This window comes from Entelurus aequoreus, linkage group LG22 (genome assembly GCF_033978785.1).
Source record: "Entelurus aequoreus isolate RoL-2023_Sb linkage group LG22, RoL_Eaeq_v1.1, whole genome shotgun sequence".
Taxonomy (NCBI): domain Eukaryota; kingdom Metazoa; phylum Chordata; class Actinopteri; order Syngnathiformes; family Syngnathidae; genus Entelurus; species Entelurus aequoreus.
Window position 1 is genome coordinate 25055108 of NC_084752.1, and position 21442 is coordinate 25076549.

At 39.7% G+C, this 21442-nt stretch overlaps 1 protein-coding gene across 1 annotated transcript in view; it reads right to left on the reverse strand.

The window, feature by feature from the left end:
* Positions 1 to 1929: 1929 nt before the first annotated feature.
* LOC133639901 (max-interacting protein 1-like) overlaps positions 1930 to 21442 on the reverse strand; it is a 61331-nt gene continuing 41818 nt past the window's right edge. Inside the window, exons 5-7 of the mRNA XM_062033587.1 lie at positions 15403 to 15517; positions 9482 to 9665; positions 1930 to 5597 (exon numbers count right to left, since the gene is read on the reverse strand). Coding sequence (XP_061889571.1) covers positions 5434 to 5597; positions 9482 to 9665; positions 15403 to 15517 — 463 coding nt within the window. The 3' untranslated portion in view covers positions 1930 to 5433. The remainder of the gene's footprint in view (positions 5598 to 9481; positions 9666 to 15402; positions 15518 to 21442) is intronic.

Genomic DNA, 21442 nt, shown 5'->3' on the forward strand with positions numbered 1-21442 from the left:
ATGCTGGGGCCATTTTGATATTTTTAAAATGTTGTATAAATATATCTATATATACATACAGTATATGTATATACATACATGTATTTTTTAACCATATATACATATATATATATATATATATATATATATATATATATATATATATATATATATATATATATATATATATATATATACATATATACATATATACATATACATATATACATATACATATATATATATATATACACACAAATATATATATATATATACATAAATATATATATATATATACATAAATATATATATATATATATATATATATATATATATATATATATATATATATATATATATATATATATATATATATATATATATATATATATACATTATGTATATATACATTATATATATATATACATATATATATATACGTCAGGTCTGTGAAACAAACAGGCTTGTAGGGATGAAATAGCCTCTGTGTTTTTACCTGACCTAACGTATATTCCGCTCCACCCGGTATTTAACACTGTATAACGGATAAACCACAGAAAACTTGACTATATATATATATATATATATATATATATATATATATATATATATATATATATATATATATATATATATATATATATATATATATATATATATATATATATATATATATATATATATGTTAGGACAAAACGTACTAGTTGTGCTGTCAGATGATTATTTTTAAATCAGATTAATCACACTTTTGAATTTTGGAATGATTAATCACAATTGCGGCAGATGTTTTGCGTCTTTATTTAGTACATATAGAAAGCATGTGCAAACTGGCAGTTGCACAGAAATGGCTGTGAGAAAGGAGGTAATCGCACTGCAGCTCCATTCTGTGCTTGTCAACATATATGGACTGTTAAAAATAAAACTATTAGACATATTGTCTATTCAGCAATATAATTTTGTAATTTTATAGCTGCTGCTTGACTTAAAGGTATAATTAAAACAAATTAATGTATAGTGGTGTCAAAAGACGTTTATTTTATTGATGTTAATTTTTTCCATATACCATATTTTCCGGACTATAAGCAGCTACTTTTTCCCCACGCTTTGAATCCTGCAGCTTATAAAACGGTGCGGCTAATTTATTGATTTTTCTTCACTAACAGTCATAATATTTTGTATTCAACAAATTGTTTTTATACAATTCTGACAGAGACACTGAAAATGTTACTGTTTGTGCTATGGCGCCATCTTTTGGAAGAGTTTTCTAATTGCTATAGTTTGAACATGTACTACTTGTTTTGAGCCTTGAACCAGAAGTATATGTTCCGTTTCGTCTACTTGAATATTGACTATTTGCCCACAGTGTTTTTGCTCTAAAGGATTCAATGTTTGCGAGTTTTACAATATAACTAAAACAATGAATACTTTGTTGTTACTGGCTTGCATGATTTAAATCAACTTAAAAAGAGCTTCATTTCTGGACACAAATACAATTTCACTGTAAGAATGTCACACAGGACCATTTTTTAAATGTGTTACTTGAACGAACGTCATAAATTTGTTCAAAACTTGCTAATAGTTTTATCTAAAGTCCAGTCAGGATGTATTTTGAAGATAAATGTTGCAGTGAGCACACCAGTCGGGAGTCTCTTTTCCACTCATCTTTGCACTGACGCACCATCTGATCACTAAACCACATACCAAAGGTAAAGTAACATGTAGGGTCAAAATAAATTCTGTGATTAATCACATGTTTTTTGATCAACCACACTTTGACAGGCCTCATTTTTTAGCAGTTGTAGTCAACATGTCAGCCTTTTTGTTGCATATTCTTCCTGATTTTGAAGTGTTTTTGTCTGAACTTGAATCCTGCAATGCAATCAGATACTACGATGAACAAAAGGTTTGTAAACAGTTAGTTTGCACGTGTGATCAAATCATTGAGTGAAGTCAGGTTTGAAAATCTTGTTTTTATTGTAAGTATTGCATTTCCAACTTTGCAACCAAACATTGATCAGAGTGTTTCACAAAGGATGATCACAGGTTCAGAACAGGTTTGGTTGCCCTTGACTTCGCCTCATGGACCCGTTTTTTTTTCTTCAGCGACACTGGAATGGAGTGCGGGTTCCAAACAACAACGACGAGGACAACAGAAACAAAAACAAAACACTGCGACTTGTACTTTCTCTTGGCCCGGCTGCTCAGCCCGCCCTGGAAAGCCACGCAGGTGCACTTTTAAGGTTGCTTGTTTGGAACGGAACCCTCTGTCAGATGTGCCGCGAGGCGAGAAGGACGAGGGAACAAAAGGGAAGCAGAATCAATGTAAACTGTCTCTCAAAGTGAGAGAGAGAGAGAGAGAGAGAGAGAGAGAGAGAGAGAGAGAGAGAGAGAGAGAGAGAGAGAGAGAGAGAGAGAGAGAGAGAGAGAGAGAGAGAGAGAGAGGACACTGCGGTGTTCTAACGTGCTTTTGGCATTTCTTCTTCTTTAGGACTCAGCACCAAAGTGGTCACTTTCCAATTCGGCGCCAACAAGCTCAGAGTCCACCACAGGGGATTTGTTCTGGTCTTCCAATCCCCTTGTCCCAAGTAAGACACACGTTGTCAACTACAACACAAGTCTAGCACAGTAGGGAGGGGATCCATGTGGCCTGACACGTGAAACGTGACGAAGGAGGAGTGCGCGCCACCCACTTTAGACGCCAACGTTGGATATTTGAGGATGTGTTTTGTGGCAAATCCAACTTTGACCAGAGCGGCGCTTTACCATCATTTTCAGCAGACTGCGTTGCAAAATGATTCACCCTCCTCTGGCCACATGAATGTCTTCCCTACTGTATGTTTATCCCCATCCTCCTACGAGAGGAAAGGGACTTTTTTTTTTTTTTTTTTTTTTTCCCAAAGACCCCAGTTTGGGTAGTCGCTGGCTCAGGACGACCCCGTCACCCACAGGAGAAAATCCTATTCTCTTTTGGATCAGCAGGCTTTTACCGTAAATTCCGGACTACTTATTTCTACGCTTTGAACCCTGCGGCTTATAAAATGGTGCGGCTAATTTATGGATGTTTCTTCACTAGCGGCCATAATAATGTTTTGCGTTCAACAAATAGCTTTAGACACTGGTAAAATTAATTGTATCATTATTGTCTTTCTGACGAGTTCACTCACTGCAGGCTCTGCGGAATGAACGTCTACACTTTAATGCGTTGAACCGGAAGTACAAGTGCCGTTCCGTCTTCTAGCTATCTATAGCGTTTCTACTCGTATGATTTCTTCATTCATCACTCCAAGCAACGTTTGTAAGTTCCACAATATAACTAAAACTATTAATACTAACTAAACTGTCCCATTTGTGATGTCTGTAGGAGCTTTTTCATGCATATGCGTACGTGCCATCGTAATGTTAAAAAGGCTTGCATTGTTAGCATTAGTGTTTGCGTTAGTGTTATTAACTTACATTGGCAATCTTTTTGTATTGTTTCAGTTCCACAAATTCCTCAGTAAATTCACCAAGATGTGACTGTGGAGTTATTGAGTCGATTTGCTGATTGGAGAGCTAGCTTTCGCAGCTGGTGGACTTCTGTTTTGTTTGATCAGCCGTTTTACTGCCGTGTTACAGGCACCGTTTGGAAATAATTAAGGTATGTAAATAAACATTTATAAAATATTTCTGTGTAAGTGACTTATTTCACAACGTATATACCTGCGGCTACTATGTATAAAAATATTTTTTTCTTCTAAAATCTAGATGGTGCGGCTTAAATACCGGTGTGCTCTGTAGTCCGGAATATACGGTAGTTTGGAGGGAAGCCAATCCAGTGGTTTCAAACATGGATGACAAGACAGGCGATGACGTCACAAGCGGCTCAGCAACTAGGAGCAGCTTAGGGGCCCTTTTACATTTCAAGTGTCCATAGAATAAAACATAAAACAAAAACAAAACAAACAACAAAAAAATGGCTACATTATATTACCGTCCAACCCACACACACATTTCCCCGAAAAAATAAAGCATCAAATACACATAGTAAGGAATGAAGGGGGGGGGACTCAAATAAGTTAATTTTGAGTGGTGGAGAAATAAATATTCCACATTTCTCACACTATTCATTCAGTTGGAAAATGAGAGATGGGACAATAAAAAATAAAACCAAGTGTGGGCGAAGTGCAATTCTTAATGCCGGTGGATTTAGGGAAGGCTAACTTGGTCACGACCCGTTTGTTTATTCTTTCCTCCTCCTCCACAGATCACCTGACCACCAGTGGAATGCCACACACACACACACACACACACACACACACACACACACACACACACACACACACACACACACACACACACACACACACACACACACACACACACACACACACACACACACACACACACACACACACACACGCGCGCACCAAAAGATGTGTAGCAATAAATTAAAACGCTGCATCCTCCATGTACAGCAACAATAACAGTGTTTAAACCACGCCCACTGAGTGATAACAGTGCTTAAACCACGCCCACTGCGCTTCCAAATAAGCACAACAAAACACAAGTCGCGCAACGGAGGCCAATGTTCTATTCACGAGCTCGATCTACCTTACTCGTGTTATAACATTAATTCATTAAGCTATTTGTATGTACAAAAAAAAAAAAAATCTGCTTCTTGTTGGACGGTGACGAGCGAGCGGGGAAGAGATGAAAGTGATGTGATGACTTGAAGAGTTATTGCTTGTTACTGCTGGAAAGAAGGTGGACGTCTCTTCAAAAGTGTGTTTGTCGCTGTGGTTTGAGGGTTTTGTGCCGCGTCGACGGACAGCTGGAAATAATTTAAGTGCAGGGTAGCCTGTAGGGAGGCCGGTGGGGGGCGGGGGATGCACACACACACACACACGCACACACACACACAGCGTGCACACACATTCAACAGGAATGACTTCTGCTGTCGTCTTGGTCCGTGTCAGCTTGGGAGCGGAACCGCTTCCGCTTTAGATGCGTGAGGGCGGCGCATCCCTGTTGGCGTGATGTCACAATAGCACCGAGTCGAGTGTCCCCACGTAAGACCAGAGTTCAAGGGGCGGATGATGGTGATGATGATGAGGAGGATGATGTCACCAACTTGTTATTGGCGGATTAGGAAACTATTTTAAGTGCATTTTAGGTCGTGTTAGGGGTCAATTCTTCAAAGACACTACAAGGAAACTCATTCATTTCAAATCGGGTGGGTTTAAAAATGATTAAAATCAGGTGTTTACTGTTCGCCGCTGCACTGCTTTAGGAGCTCCTCCTTTTGGGGGGGTTCAGCTGCATGGAGGAGCACGGAGAAATGCTGTAAGCGGGCGTGACGAAGGTGAACAGACATACCAGATGGGAGGGCAGGCAGTCGGAGAAATAAGAGGAGGAGGAGGAGGAGGAGGAGTTAGCGGTGGTGGTGGTGGTGATGGTGATGGTGGCGTGGCGCCTCTAGGAGGAGAAGGCAAGTTTGACACTGCAGGAGGAGTAGCCCTCGTCACTGGCCATGCTCTGCAGGCTGCTGTGGTCATCCAGGTCGCTGGTGCTGGCCGTGCTCACACTGTCCAGCTCTCCATGGGAGAACTCCGTGCTTTCCACGTCCACCTCGATCTCCTCTGCAGAGAAGGAGAAAAGGACATCAACCTCCACTCATCCACAGGCCTTCACACCTGCAGTGCATCCGGAACGCATTCACGGTGCTTCACATTTCGTTATGTTACAGCCTTATTCCACAATGGAATACATTCATTTTCTTCCTCAAAATTCCACACACAAAACCCCACAATGACGATGTGAAAAGGTTTTTCATCTTTTTTGTTAGCATTCACGAATATGCTAACACGTTTGAAAGTGTCTGTGTTAGTATTTTTTTATTTGCGTGGAGTTATTGAGTCTGATAGAATAGAATGGACTTTATTATCATTATATTTGCATATAACGAGATTAAGGACTCCAATTTAAGGTGCGGTAGTGGGAACAAATATGGGGTAAAAATAAATTACACAAGAGGTAATAAAGAAAAAACAACAACAATTGAAATAAACAGACTACTATCCAATAAAAATAATAAGCAATCCTGTACAATATACGAAACACTATAGAAATACAAAATACTGTACAATATACAGTACAAGACAAGAGTACCGGAGTAAAAAATAACAATCAGTGTTGGATGTATTGCACTCGAAGGGTAATATTGCACTGTAGGGTATTAGGGTAAGATATTGTATAGGGGTGAATTATTGTTAAGTTAGAGTTCAGGATGGTTACAGCTCTGGGAAAGAAGCTGTCTCTGAGCCTGTTTGTTCTGGCTCTCATGCACCTGTAACGCCTGCCCGATGGTAGCAGGTCGAACAGGTGGAAGCCAGGGTGTGTGCTGTCCTTAGTGATGCTTTTTGCTCTGTTGAGACAGCGGGAGTTGTGTAAATCCTTCAGGGAGGGGAGGGGGCAGCCGATGATTTTTTGTGCAGACTTTATGACCCTCTGAATCGCCTGTTTGTCTGCTTCAGTGCAGCTGGCGTACCACACTGTTATGCAGTACGTCAGCAGGCTCTTGACAGCCGAGCGATAGAAGGTCACCATCAGCTGCCTCTCCAGTCTGATTAGCTGATTGGAGAGCTAGCTACCGCAGCAAATGGGTCCATGACGAGGACTTCTGTTTTGTTTGATCAGCTGTTTTACTGCCGTGTGACGGACACCATTTGGAAACAATTACCGTATTTTTCGGATTATAAGTCGCAGTTTTTTTCATAGTTTGGCCAGGGGTGCGACTTCTACTCTGGAGCGATTTATGTGTTAAATTATTAACACATTACCGTAAAATATCAAATAATATTATTTATCTCATTCACGTAAGAGACTAGGCGTATATCAGCAATCATCACACACACACGTCAACCAATAAACATTTGGCGGGGGCGGGTCATGGCAGAAGTGCATTGTGAAAAAAAAGATGCTACCTGCTACTACTTCCGTATCTATGAAAATTGATCAGAGCAGAGTTGTTTAGAAGCGACTCCGAGGATGAAGATTTCATTGGATTTAGCGATTAGGAGTGACATATTGTTTGGTAGACATAAAGCATGTTCTATATGTTATAGTTATTTGAATGACTCTTACCATAATATGTCACATAAACATACCAGGCACGTTCTCAGTTGGTTATTTATGCGTCATATAACGTACACTTATTCAGCCTGTTGTTCACTCTTCTTTATTTATTTTAAATTGCCTTTCAAATGTTTATTCTTGGTGTTGGATTTTATCAAATAAATTTCCCCCAAAAATGCGACTTCTCCTTTAGTGCGACTTATATGTTTTTTTCCTTCTTTATTATGCATTTTCGGCCGGTGCGACTTATACTCCGGAGCGATTTATAATCCGAAAAATACGGTAAAATATGTAAAAAAAACATTTACAAAATCTTTCATATTGCTATATATCTGTGGCTTATAGTCCAATGCGGCTAATGCATGTAAGAACATTAATTTCTTCTAAAATCTGGTGGGTGCGGCTTAAAAACTGGTGCGTTCGATAGCTCAGATAATAAGGTATGCACATTTTGCAATATGCATTCATTTGCGTCTGGAACATTCCAACGGACGCTCGCTGCTTTTGCCAGCGTCTCCCATGAGCGCACATTTAGCGGTCTAAAAAAACAATTGTTGATGCACTGCTGCATGTTTAAAAACTTGACAAAAACAACACAGGTAGGAGCATGATTACATGAATCTGAAAGTCGTGTAGTACATGCAAAAACCTTTAAAATAAGGAGTTCTGCTCCACTTCTCAAGAGTACGCAGTCACGCAACATGCGCAATAATAGTACACACAATTTTATAGTTTGCAGTTTAGCGTGTGGTATTTTAATCTTAGTAGATCAGGCCCTTTGTCTTTGGTTCTGCTGCATCCCACAGCCTCACGTACAAATCCATTTGGTGGACAAATGGTGGTTTAGGCTATTGTCAAACAGCACTACATACAGTATGCTGTTTGTTGGGACACTAATGTCAGTAACGGTGCATCCCATTTGTACTGGGAAGTCAGAATTTCCAAATTCCTGATCGGAAGTTCCAACTGCAATGCCTCTCGACGTCGGATTTCCGACTCGGAAAGTCAGAGATTCTCACCACCCCAGAGTTGGCTTTAAATATGGCTGCTCTGAATGTAAACAATAATATAAGCTTCTATAATATTAGTTATTAGCACTTTTGATAAGTTTTTGTCGCACTAAATCAGCCATATATGATGTCTTGTTGAACGTTTATATACTGTAACGTTACTGTAGTGTTTTCATGTGAGATACATTGTACATCGCTAGCAAATAGCATCTGTGTTTCCTCTTCATTCACTGTGTTTGAAGGTTGCAGAAAGAGTGCATGTTTTTTCATAAGTTGTTTGTATTCAGACAAGGCAAGGCAAGGAATGTTGATTTCCGACCTCGCAACTGGAACGCTCACAACTCGGCTGTGACGTCATTTCCAGCGCCGACCTGCAACTTCCGAGGTAAATGTAGCGCACCGTAAGAGTCTTAAAGTGCAGAGCAAGCCTAAAAGCAAAGACATTGGCACACTTGTTCTCATCACAGTTACGATACAAGACAGTTAGTGACCTTGCATACCTTGAGTGGTGAGTAGTACTAATTCAAGCATTTGTGTGCCCGCAGTATTACTTCGTTTTTGGCAGAAACGTCCAAAGTTGTCTGCTTAGTTGCTGTGGAAACTGTAGTAGTGTTGCTGGCTTTCCCCACAGCATCAGCGCTCATAAACTCACCTAGTATTGCGTTACTCGCCACTATGGTTACAGCTTTTTCCCCTTCGAGTGGCTAACGAGCACTGCCTCGCCCATCTTCCAAATGTCAAATGTTTTACAGAACCGTTTGCATTTAGGGTCATTGTCTTTTTACTAACCACAATTTGCATATATCCTGAAAAAGCCATGAATGATTGACGATGCATTGAATGGCATGTTTACCATTGTCACTCCGCCAGCAGAAGTAACAAGGTAGTTCATACATTTTTCACACCGTACCAAGTTACATTTTGTTATGAAACTTAAATATATTTCCATTACTTTTCCAAAACATGTAAAAAAAATATTACTTTTCCAGACCTTGGAAATTGCATTTTAAAATTCCATGACTTTTCTAGGTTTTTTTTTACAAACCTTGTAAATGGTAAATGGGTTATACTTGTATAGCGCTTTTCTACCTTCAAGGTACTCAAAGCGCTTTGACACTATTTCCACATTTACCCATTCACACACACATTCACACACTGATGGCGGGAGCTGCCATGCAAGGCCCTAACCACGACCCATCAGGAGCAAGGGTGAAGTGTCTTTCTCAAGGACACAACGGACGTGACCAGGTTGGTAGAAGGTGGGGATCGAACCAGGAACCCTCAGGTTGTTGGCACGGCCATTCTCCCAACCGCGCCACGCCGTCCCCAACAGTATGTTATGTACAGTATGTTCTTGTGCTATATATTCGCCAACTCACCTTGGTCAGAATCAGAGCGGTCGGAGCCGAGGGTGGAGCCCACGCTATCCATGCGTAACCTCTCCCCCTCCCCGGCTACGCCGCCGCCTCCGCCCAGCAGCTCCAGTTGGCGCTGGAGGTGCCTCTGCTCGCGTTCCAGAGACTCCAGCTGGTACTGGCTCTTCCTGTCCGCTTCTTCAAGTTTCTGGAGACAAGAGATGGGGGTGAAGTGGTTAACTACTACCTAAGTTTTCAAGGAGAGAAAGTCCAACTGGAGCAGCAGCGCAAAGCTATTGCGACGCCATGCTCGCTGCAGCTTGCAAGTGAATTCGACAATAACACCTGAAATAGATGCTAGATTTTAGAGGTGGCAATCTTTGGGCACCTCACGATTCGATTACGATTCAGGAGCTATGATTCTATTAAAAATCGATTATTGATGCATTTACAATTTATTTTCGTTGCACTAAATAAGCATTTATCACTTGCAATTAGGGCTGTACGGTATTAGTATAGTACCGCGATACTAATGATTCAAAAATGTAAACAAACGCCATTAGTGGATCTACACATGACATCCACTGTAATGATATCAAGTACAGGGGCGTATCTAGTCGATACTACTATGATTACGTCAACATTTTTTGGCATCACATCTCCTTTCGTTTTTTTTATTTTTTATATTATGTTTATAAACTCAGGAAATATGTCCCTGGACACATGAAAACTTTGAATATGACCAATGTATGATCCTGTAACTACTTGGTATCGGATTGATACCCAAATTTGTGGTATCATTCAAAACTAATGTAAAGTATCAAACAACAGAAGAATAAGTGATTATTACATTTTAACAGAAGTGTAGATAGAACTTGTTAAAAGAGAAAGTAAGCTGATATTGACAGTAAATGAACAAGTAGATTAATAATTCATTCTCTACCACTTTTCCTTAATAATTTTGACAAAATAATAGAATGGAAAATGACACAATATGTTACTGCATATGTCAGAAGCTAAATTAGGAGCCTTTTTTTACTTACTTACTACTAAAAGACAAGTTGTCTTGTATGTTCACTATTTTATTTAAGGACAAACTTGCAATAAGAAACATATGTTTAATGTACCATAAGATTTTTTGTTAAAATAAAGCCAATAATGCAATTTTTTGTGGTCCCCTTTATTTAGAAAAGTATCGAAAAGTACCAAATAGTATCAAAATAATTTTTGGTACCGGTACTGGTACCAAAATATTGGTATCGGGACAACACTACTTGCAATATTAAAAAACTGTGCATTTGTAATAATACAATTGTTAAATTAATACTCACATTTACTAAATTAATGGAAATGTGTGCAAAACTGGAACATAAGTGCCCTAAAATAAAGGAGCTGGTCGGATCTAACGGTCAGGTGGCTCGCTGCAGTCAGCCAAAGTTTTGAATTTTCTGCATTACTTTATTTACAATAAATAAGTCCATTATCGATTGTTGACATTTACTTACTCCATGTCTGAATTGCGATGCATCTAATAAATCTATTATTTGCCCCACCTCTACTAGATTTGTTACTAGTCCTTTTTAATAAAAAAAAAGTCACTGAAAGTCTCTAAACACTTGAAAAATTCTCAACAAAGTACATTGTACAAAAGGCAGCAACAATCAAAAATATAGCAAAACGATATAATATAAAAATATGTTATTACTAATTAATATTAACAGGTTTGGTTTCAAATCTAAGTAATCTATCAATTGATTTGTTTAAATTATCAAGTAATCGGATAAAACACACATTATAACCTTTTTTTCTAATTATTGCACATGATCAAATTTGAAATTGGACTTTTAGCATGTCTATATTAATAAAAATAAATACATTTAAAAAAGTGTTCGCTGTTTGCTGCCACACATATCACGGCATCCATACACCACCGCTGTCATGTGTGCTCTATTCCAGCGACCGTGCGGACACAATGTTTGCATATTTAAAGTTCCGGGCATTACATGATTTGAATCGAATCAATCGATTTAATTAGGGATGTGCCGATAAATTAAAATAAAAAATAAACATATACAAACGAACCGATCAGCATTGGGCAATTTTCATGAAAAAATACATGATTGCGAACGCCTGATCCCCTCTGGGTGACACTGAATTATTTGTAGTGCACTGGCTGACAAGCTAGCAGCATACACAGTGTAGAGCCGCCACTAAGCTGATAATAATCAGCTCCACTGTGACAAATAAACTGCATTTCTTAGTATCTTAGGTATCATTATCACTAGAGGACAAGGCTAAACATGTTACACACCGAGAGCAAGCCAGGAGCATTTACTAGCAAGCCCGCCATTAATATTTGCATGCTCATAGCTAAGTTGGATGTTAAAATAGCTTTAAACAACACCAATAACATTTTTTTTAATAAAATTTACAAAGTGTAGTTGGAACAGTGTTGCAGGAGTAAGTAAACTCTTATTAATAGGAAATCAACAAGTAGATAAATAAGAGTGTAGAGAGAGGATAATATAACAGCAACTGTTGCTGTGTCAGCATTGTCACTGCCAGAAGTGCACAAGGTGAGGGTGGATCAATCCATAACATGGTGGTGTCGATACAAGGGTATCAGTACATGATCAATACTTGAGTGATTATATATTTTTTATTTTCTCAGTCTTTTTTTTGAATTTTTTTTTGAATGTTTACAAATGCAGGGACTAATTCCCTGGACACAGGAGGACTTTGACGGCGAAAACCAAAGGATTCAAATGAGTAGTAGATGTTGCTTTTCTTTGGTTTGTAACAATTGTATGAAATAAAAAAATAATACTGAACTAGTTAAAGTATTGTGTTGATATTGTTGAACTGTCAATAGCACTCACCATAGATACATTGAACATTTACAGTTAATACATTTGATCGTTATGGGTATCGGCCAGTCTTATTCATTGGAAACGGCAGCAAAACACCCTGATGGGAACATCCCTGGATTTAATACTATTGTATTGTTTGTACAAGCAAAGGAAAACGTCCCTTTTTTCTTAAAGGACGCAACAGGTGGCTGGGTGCTACAAGTGCTGCTGTGTTGTTGATTTCCTTTTACGTGCAACATCTCCTTAGACTAATATTTGTTCAGCTCCATTGTTCCTCTTGGTGTTATCTGGTCTATTTGTGTCTTCATTGTCCTGTGTCTCTCCACACTGTTGTTTCTTCTTTCTCTTCTTCTTTATCTACTGAGTCAAGCGTCTGCCTCACCCACCAGTGCACTTATTGTAGATTGCTGTCTGCGGGTATATCTGGAACATATTGAAGTTACGTCCACATCACAGGCATGCTGACTATACTCCAGACAATTGTCTGCGTCTTGTTTATGTCATCACAACATCCTGTTTTGGCAGTGCTGTTTTTTTGTGACCAAAGTCTTTTTTTGGCGCATCCCTAGTCAGAGTGCGCAAATAATAGGCTGTATATCCATTCATACTGTAACGACCTGCAAGTAGTGAGGTGTTATGCTGGTTTGGTTTTGATTTGATGTTCATTGTTCCCATAAACACAAACGCACCATCTGTGCCTGATTGGTGGAGAATGAGGAAGTGTTGTTGTGTGTTTGGGGAAGCACGGCGATGAAAGTATGTGCACGGGAAGTAAAACGGCTGTTAGCATACAATTGGCAAAGTTAAAAATGGTGTCAAACTTTTGACTTATTCTGGACACTACAATACATTATATTACTTTAATTTGTTTTCACAGAAAAAACCCTTACTTTCAAGGTGTGGCGGCTATGATTTTGCCATGGTGGTGCGCCACCACCAGTTAAGGAGAAACCTGATAGCGTCAAAATTATTCTTATAGACTTACATAAACAACTGTAAAAACTGACCAATGAAAAGGATAACTGAACATTTAACATGACTTTTAATTGTATCGAAGACTTTGTTGGCTAGGGGACAAGCCGAAAGAGGAGAAAAGTAGGGTGTAAAAACGTGAGGCTACTAGTTGGCAAAGTTTGCAGCCGTGTGCCCTCCCAGACAAAATTTATTTTTGAGTACCCTGGTCTGTGTATTGGGTAGATTCTGATCAATTTGGTGTCACTCCAACAGATAGTTGCATTGTAGTAAATTTGCCACTTATTGTTGAAATATGTAATACTTGCACACACCTACCGGTACTCTGAATGCTTTTTACACATGTTCTCCAAACTGCTATTGACACAAACAAAACTGTTTTAATTGATAATAAATAATACATAAATAATACATGTTGTGTATACAGCCCTGATGTTCAGCCCCCTGAAGTAAAAACTCATTAACTACCTGTACTTTGTCCTCTGCACGCTGACTAGCTTCCTCTGTTTGCACGCTGCAGAGTGACGAGCGGACAGACACCGCGTTGTGCACCACATCGTAGCCTTATGTCACCGCTGTGGTGACGAGTGTGACTCTCTGCGACCGACCAAAACAATGGGCCATCGATAAGCGTCAGAGAGACTCAAGTTGACAGCAGCAGTTGCGGGACCAGAGGGGGAGAAGGCAGCAACAATATGGGGCTTTGTTCGATTCTCTCAATGTTTCATATGCGCGCTGCCCTTGCGTTGTGTTTTGGTTAGGGCTGTCAAACTTGTTAGAATATTTCATTGTGATTAATCACATTGTGTTCATAGTTAACTTAAAATTATTCGCAGAGAGATATAATTTTTCATCATTAATATGTGTACCCTGGACAGATCATTTTAAAGTTTTTATAACCATGACTGGACAATTAGTTTGCTTTAATGAAATGTTTTTTTTTTTTACACATTATGCTTTTTAAACAGCTCAACACAAAAATGAAATAAAATGTTTTATTGACAATAAATGCAAACACCTACAGTGTGTTAGTGCCTTGCCAGATTTTCTATTTTGTAGGAATAAAGAAGGTGTATTCCTGCTGTAGGAGCACTTGCATTCAGAGGAGGAGCTACATACACCATGTTAAGGTACCAGTTTCATGCAATAATAACACAAAGTGTGGATTGTTATGATCATGGTTTGATTGTCAAAGATGTTTGGTAATGTACTCTTTAATATTTCTACCTGAATAAAGGCTTGGGATATTCTGTACATTACATGTTGTACAAGTTAATGATATTCATATCTCTGCATAACAATGTCTTAACCTTCTCTATTAATAAAAAAAATAATTGTTAGCCTGTTAATCATTCTCTAATTGAGAAATATCAACGAAAATATGTTATAAAACATAACATTGCCACAAAAATTCCGCTCTATAGGTGGGTTGCAATCACGTGACCTAGCGGCACATCCGGGCAGTTCCGGGTTACAGGCTATGGTCTTAGCCCCTTTAGGCTACTCTTTATTTACCTGAATCAGTGCAGATTTAGGCTTAATTTGGTGGTGGTTGGGGGCGTGGTTATTTACAGCTAGAATTCACCAACTCGAGTATTTGATATATATTTCATATATATATATATATATATATATATATATATTTTATTTACATAGAAAAAAAAAATACTTGAATTTCAGTGTTCCGGTGGCTATCCATTAGATGGCAGTATTGTCCTGTTTAACTTCTCCGTTCATTGGGCAGGCAAGCTGTTTATATTGTGGGAAAGCGGACGTGAGAACAGGCTGTCCCCACTCAGTCTCAGGTCCGCACTGAGCTGGAGGGGGCGTGGCCTCCAGCTCCGGCTGAATACTGGGAGTTTGTCGGGAGAAAATCTCTGCCGGAAGGTTGTCGGGAGAGGCGCTGAATACCGGGATCCTCCCGCTAAAAACGGGAGGGTTGGCAAGTATGCATTAAAGGAACTTATAGTTAAAACAATATCATGTTAACTTCGACAGCCCTAGTTTTGGTTGGAATTGTGAGAACGAACTCATGTTCTGCGTCCTGTATTAGCTTGTTTGAGAGTCTCATAGAGCACAGTAACTTTTAAGGTGTTTACTCACCTTTATATGTGCTTTGGCTTTGTTGAGCAGGCCCAGAGTGGTATGGCGAGTGCAGTCCGGGCCCAGTGGGATAAGAGCCTTCAAACGCTCCAGACACAGCCGCAGGTGAGCTCGTCTGCAGGCGAAGTAAAAACAGAATAGAATCATTAAAGGGGGAAATGCATGCAATGGTTTATTTTAGCAATGTAGGCGTAAAATCATTTGAAGTAGTTGGACTTTCAAAATGCAGTTTAGTGCATCTCAGTAAAGACAGTTAGAGAATGTAATCGCTCACAGTGCTTTTCTTCCTCTCGTGTCAGTGTTAATCATTGGGCCTTTTAAAGGCTAAACACAGATGTCAACTGTTGCTGGCTTTGCTGTGGCAGCAACTCATTTACAGCCGAGTGCTAATGAGGACATAGCAAAGATTTCCACTTTAACACCCTAATGCAAGATGTGCGCTGTAATCTTGGGATGTATTGTACCGCAGATGTGCACTTTGTGACATTCTTGAAGAAAGCAAAAGCTCCAGAACAGGCTCGTGCTTTGTCAATAAGCTTAGTGCCTCAGCAGGTTACATATGGTTTAAGCCCCTGGGCGATATGTGATCTTCTGCTGGTGTTTCTTTCAGGCAGCTTCAGTTACCCCACTCGTCTCCATAACAAATACGCTTTGGATGATGGGTGCTGCCGTGAAGGGAGGAAAGGTGTAATGGCATTTCCTGGACCCTGCTCAACCCATACGCTCCATCATCCAGACAGTGCCCTATTGGGTGACTGGGGGAAAGCCTGGGGTGACATCTATCCTGCTAATGGCCTGGAGTTGAGAGATAAAGAGAGATAATTGTGGCTATAACGCAATCAGCGCTCCATTACCAGGAGCTGCTCTTTCAGCTGCCTGAAGGAATAGGTGAAGGACCATTAAGAGTCTGGGGGTTCAGCGAGTGACCCAAACTTATGAGGCGCAGACAACAGGAATTCAACGCTCCAACTTTTGCTCCACTGCAATCCTCTTATGGTGCGGCATGCTGCTTTAGATACTAGTGTTGACGTATGAGTGCAGCCGACAATATCTGTGCTGGGATGGGATGGGAGGTTAAGCTGTGCATGAAGGCCGCTGATAAGGCGAACAGTGCAAGCCATTAGTACAGCGCAAGTATATACGTGGGTGCGCTTTAACCGCTCCTTGAGTAAAGGAGGAGGTGCCTCCATGTAATCTGCGGCTTTGAAAGTTTGGAGGTCACAAGACAAGCACGCAATACAAGCTTCTAGTTTAGCTGTTAGTATGATGACTATCAGTCTGGCTCAGGTCTTCTGTCTACGCCTTATCTTGTGCGCACGGGGCATAGCAAAGTTAGTGTGTCTGCCCCATGTAGACGCCCACAACCCTGCTTCTATCAACATATTATCACCTGACACTTCTCACACCTCTCTTATTAAGCAACTTGGCTCCACATGGGAGATGGACCATGTCCGGCAGCTCTCTAATACATGGCCAGCCTTAATCTGTTTCTCTAATATATAAATAAATAAAGGCTGACGGCACGCCGAATAATTCAGCTGTCCAAAACGCAGGGAGAATGAAGAGAGAAAGTTACATTTCCATGGTAACAGGCAGTGACACGCTGCTTGGGACCATTAAAAAACTGCTAACATGCTGCGTGGTGAGTTATAAAAAGGACAAATATACAAGGGGACGGCGTGGCGAAGTTGGTAGAGTGGCCGTGCCAGCAATCGGAAGGTTGCTGGTTACTGGGGTTCAATCCCCACCTTCTACCATCCTAGTCACGTCCGTTGTGTCCTTGTGCAAGACACTTCACCCTTGCTCCTGATGGCTGCTGGTTAGCGCCTTGCATGGCAGCTCCCGCCATCAGTGTGTGAATGTGTGTGTGAATGGGTGAATGTGGAAATACTGTCAAAGCGCTTTGAGAACCATGAAGGTAGAAAAGCGCTATACAAGTATAACCCATTTATCATTTATTTATAAGAGGCAGGAGGTTTGTTATAAATGAACACTATATTGTGACGGACTATATCAGTCAACAATACAACTACTTAGGGTTGTACGGTATAGTAGTATAGTACCGCGATACTAATGAATCATATTCAGTAGTATACCGCCTCTGAAAAGTACCGGTCCGCCACGCCCCCGTCGTCGTCACGTCGTGTCATTGCTGGTTTACGAGCAGGCGAGCATGTTCGGCAGCGCACAATCACAGAGTACTTACAAGCAGACACAGTGTGTAGACAGAAAAGGGAGAAAGGACGCATTTTGGCTTAAAAAATAACGATAAAGGTGAAGTTATAACACTGAAACGCCCACCGGAAGAAGTGCTTTAAGACATGGCTAGCTAGCGGCTAAAGTCCAAGTGTTGTAGCTACTTCTAAATCACTAATCCTCGCCTCCATGGCGACAAATAAAGTAAGTTTCTTACAAGTATCATCTCTGCAGGACGAGGAATAGCTAAACATATTTCACTACACACCGTAGCTCACTGGCGTCAAAATGTAAACAAACGCCATTGGTGGATCTACACCTAACATCCACTGTAATGATATCAAGTACAGGCACATATCTAGTCGATACTACTATGATTACGTCAATATTTTTTTGGCATCACATCTTCTTTCGTTTAAAAAAAAAATTATATTATGTTTATAAACTCAGAAAAAAGGAACCCGGGACACATGAGGACTTTGAATATGACCAATGTATGATCCCGTAACGACTTGGTATCGGATTGATACCAAAATTCGTGGTATCATCCAAAACTAATGTAAAGCATCCAAACAACAGAAGAATAAATGATTACTACATTTTAATAAATATGCAGATAGAACATGTTAAAAGAGAAAGGAAGCAGATATTAACAGTAAATGAACAAGTAGATTAATAATTTATTGTCTACCACTTGTCCTTAATAATATTGACAAAATAATATAATGGAAAATGACACAATATGTTACTGCATATGTCAGCAGACTAATTAGGAGTCTTTGTTTGTAGTATGTTCACTATATTATTTAACGACAAACATGCAATAAGAAACATATGTTTAATGTACCCTAATATTTTTTTGTTAAAATAAAGCCAATACTGCAATTTTTGGTGGTCCCCTTTATTTAGAAAAGTATCGAAAAGTACTGAAAAGTATCGAAATAATTTTGGTACCGGCACCGGTACCAAAATTTTGGTATCGGGACAACACTACAACCACTATATATTTTCTAATGTACATGATTTGTTCATTTACAATCGAATGTAATGACACACCCACAACATACTGTATGTGAGTACTTCTAAAGTCACTTTACTCCACTACAACTACGGAAAGCGAGAGTGCAGGACTGTCTTTAGCCTGTCAAACCAAGCTGACATATCCTAGACCACAAAGACCAAGAGAATTATCTTCTACCCTCACCAAGATTGAAACAGACAACCAAAGACACCCCCCCCCCTTAGCATTCCTGTTCTCCCTTGACATGACTCGCTTATCACATGCTGCGACGAGGACGGACCACCCAGAGTCCGTGCAAAATCACAACAATCATTCAACACCTGCAAGACAATGATGTTCGGAAGGAATCATCATGCTGTCACTGGTTGAAGACCAACTAATGGCTCCACTAGCCATAGAATAGTTTGAGTCATACTGTAAACTGACAGTTCCACTATAGGTCCACATTAGCACTGATTCCACCAAGAGGTACAATTTGGTATGCATTTCCACTTCATTCCATCACAGACTGCTGGCGTTTGTAGAAAAGAGGACATGGCTACACAAAAGAGGCTATGAATATGCATCCCACTATCCTCTGTGACATGTTGCTATGGCAACAAATCATAAGCAAGGAAAACTCTAAAGCAGGAGCCGTATGGAATAAAATCTATTCCTACGTGGGCCGGACGGGTAAAATCACGGCATAATAACTTAAAAATCCAACTACGACAACTTCAGATTGTTTTCCTTAGGCCCAAAATAGAACAAGCACATTCTGAAAATGTACATATCACAAATAATCTTCTTGAAAAAACACTTCAAGTTAGTTGAAATTTCTGAGGGAAAAAATGGTGCAGTTTCAAAAACACCATTAAGAACACGATGAATTTAGACTTAATCTCAGTGTATCTACAAAGCAATTAAACTTCAAGTCACAGCCCATCTAGGATTAAAAAAAAAACAAAAAGCATAAATAAAAACTCTTCTATGTATTAATTACCTCCATTGTCATTTCCACATATTCATCCTGTGCTAACTCAACAAACCACACAAACTGAGGAAGAACGTATTCAGAAGGGTTGAGTTACTCCCTGTATCACTGTGTATTGATAGAAAAATAAAAGCTGTGCAATGTGTAAATAATTTCAAAAAACTTAAAAGACTGACAGTATTGCAGTAAATAACACACTGTTCACTTTCTTTATATTTTCACAAAGATACAAAATTTCACAGAACTATATCAATTAGCAGTGTCTCGTGTAGAATTTTAAGTGGGGTTACCAATTGTTTATTTTACTCCTGTTTGTTGTTCGTTGGGTCGAGGGGGAGGAGTCGCAGCCCCACTTTACCGTGTAACTCTTGCTTAGTATTCTTGCTTGCCCCGGTATAAACTATTTGCTTGCCTAACAATTGCTATGGCGACATCCAGTGGACACATTTAGAACAGCAGTTTCTTTATTTTAAATCTGCAGCTCAATTTTACACTCCGCAAACTCATCTCGTGGGCCGGAATTAATCTGTTTGCGCGCCTGATCCGGCATGTTTGACATCCCTACTCCAAAGCATTTGCGTAATCTAGCTGCAGATAGTTTTCTCGGAAAAAGTGATGCGGCCGCACGTTGACCCAGTGGTTAGCACGTTGGCCTCACAGCCAGGAGATCAAGGGTTCAAATCTCTGTGTGGGCATCTCTGTGGTGGAGTTTGCCTGGTCTCCCAATTTGTGTGTCTATGATTTTACGGGGTAGTTCGCCTTCGTCTCACATTCTAAAACATACCGTATTTTTCGGAGAATAAGTCGCACCGGAATATAAATCGCACCTGCCAAAAATGCATAATAAAGAAGGAAAAAAACATATATAAGTCGCACTAGAGGAGAAGTCGCATTTTTGGGGGAAATTTATTTGATAAAATCCAACACCAAGAATAGACATTTGAAAGGCAATTTAAAATAAATAAAAAAATAAAAAAATAGTGAACAACAGGCTGAATAAGTGTAAGTTATATGACGCATAAATAACCAACTGAGAACGTGCCTGGTATGTTAACGTAACATATTATGGTAAGAGTCATTCAAATAACTATAACATATAGAACATGCTATATGTTTACCAAACAATCTGTCACTCCTAATCGCTAAATCCGATGAAATCTTATACGTCTAGTCTCTTACGTGAATGAGCTAATAATATTATTTGATATTTTACGGTAATGTGTTAATAATTTCACACATAAGTCGCTCCTGATTATAAGTCGCACCCCCGGACAAGCTATGAAAAAAACTGTGATTTATAGTCCGAAAAATACGGTACATGTTTGGTGAATTGGAGACTCTAAATCAGGGTTATTTAACAAACTTTTTTTTTGTGGCCACATTTTAAGAAAGCTAAGGACTTCTCTCTTCACTAGTTTGATAATTTTGTACATTCCTGACAACCAGTATCCTATACAGCAGTGGTCCCCAACCACCGGTCCGGGGACCGGTACCGGTCCGTGACGCATTTGGTACCGGGCCGCACAGAAACATTAATTAATTTATAAATTACCACATTTTCTCAGACTTAACTTTCGCCTGTCCCACTAAACACACCAATAAGCCTGTTAATAGATGTATATTACAACGGCGTGAAAAAGTTGGTATAGTGGCCGTGCCAGCAATCGGACGGTTGCTGGTTACTGGGGTTCAATCCCCACCTTCTACCATCCTAGTCACGTCCGTTGTGTCCTTGGGCAAGACACTTCACCCTTGCTCCTGATGGCTGCTGGTTAGCGCCTTGCATGGCAGCTCCCGCCATCAGTGTGTGAATGTGTGAATGTGGAAATACTGTCAAAGCGCTTTGAGTA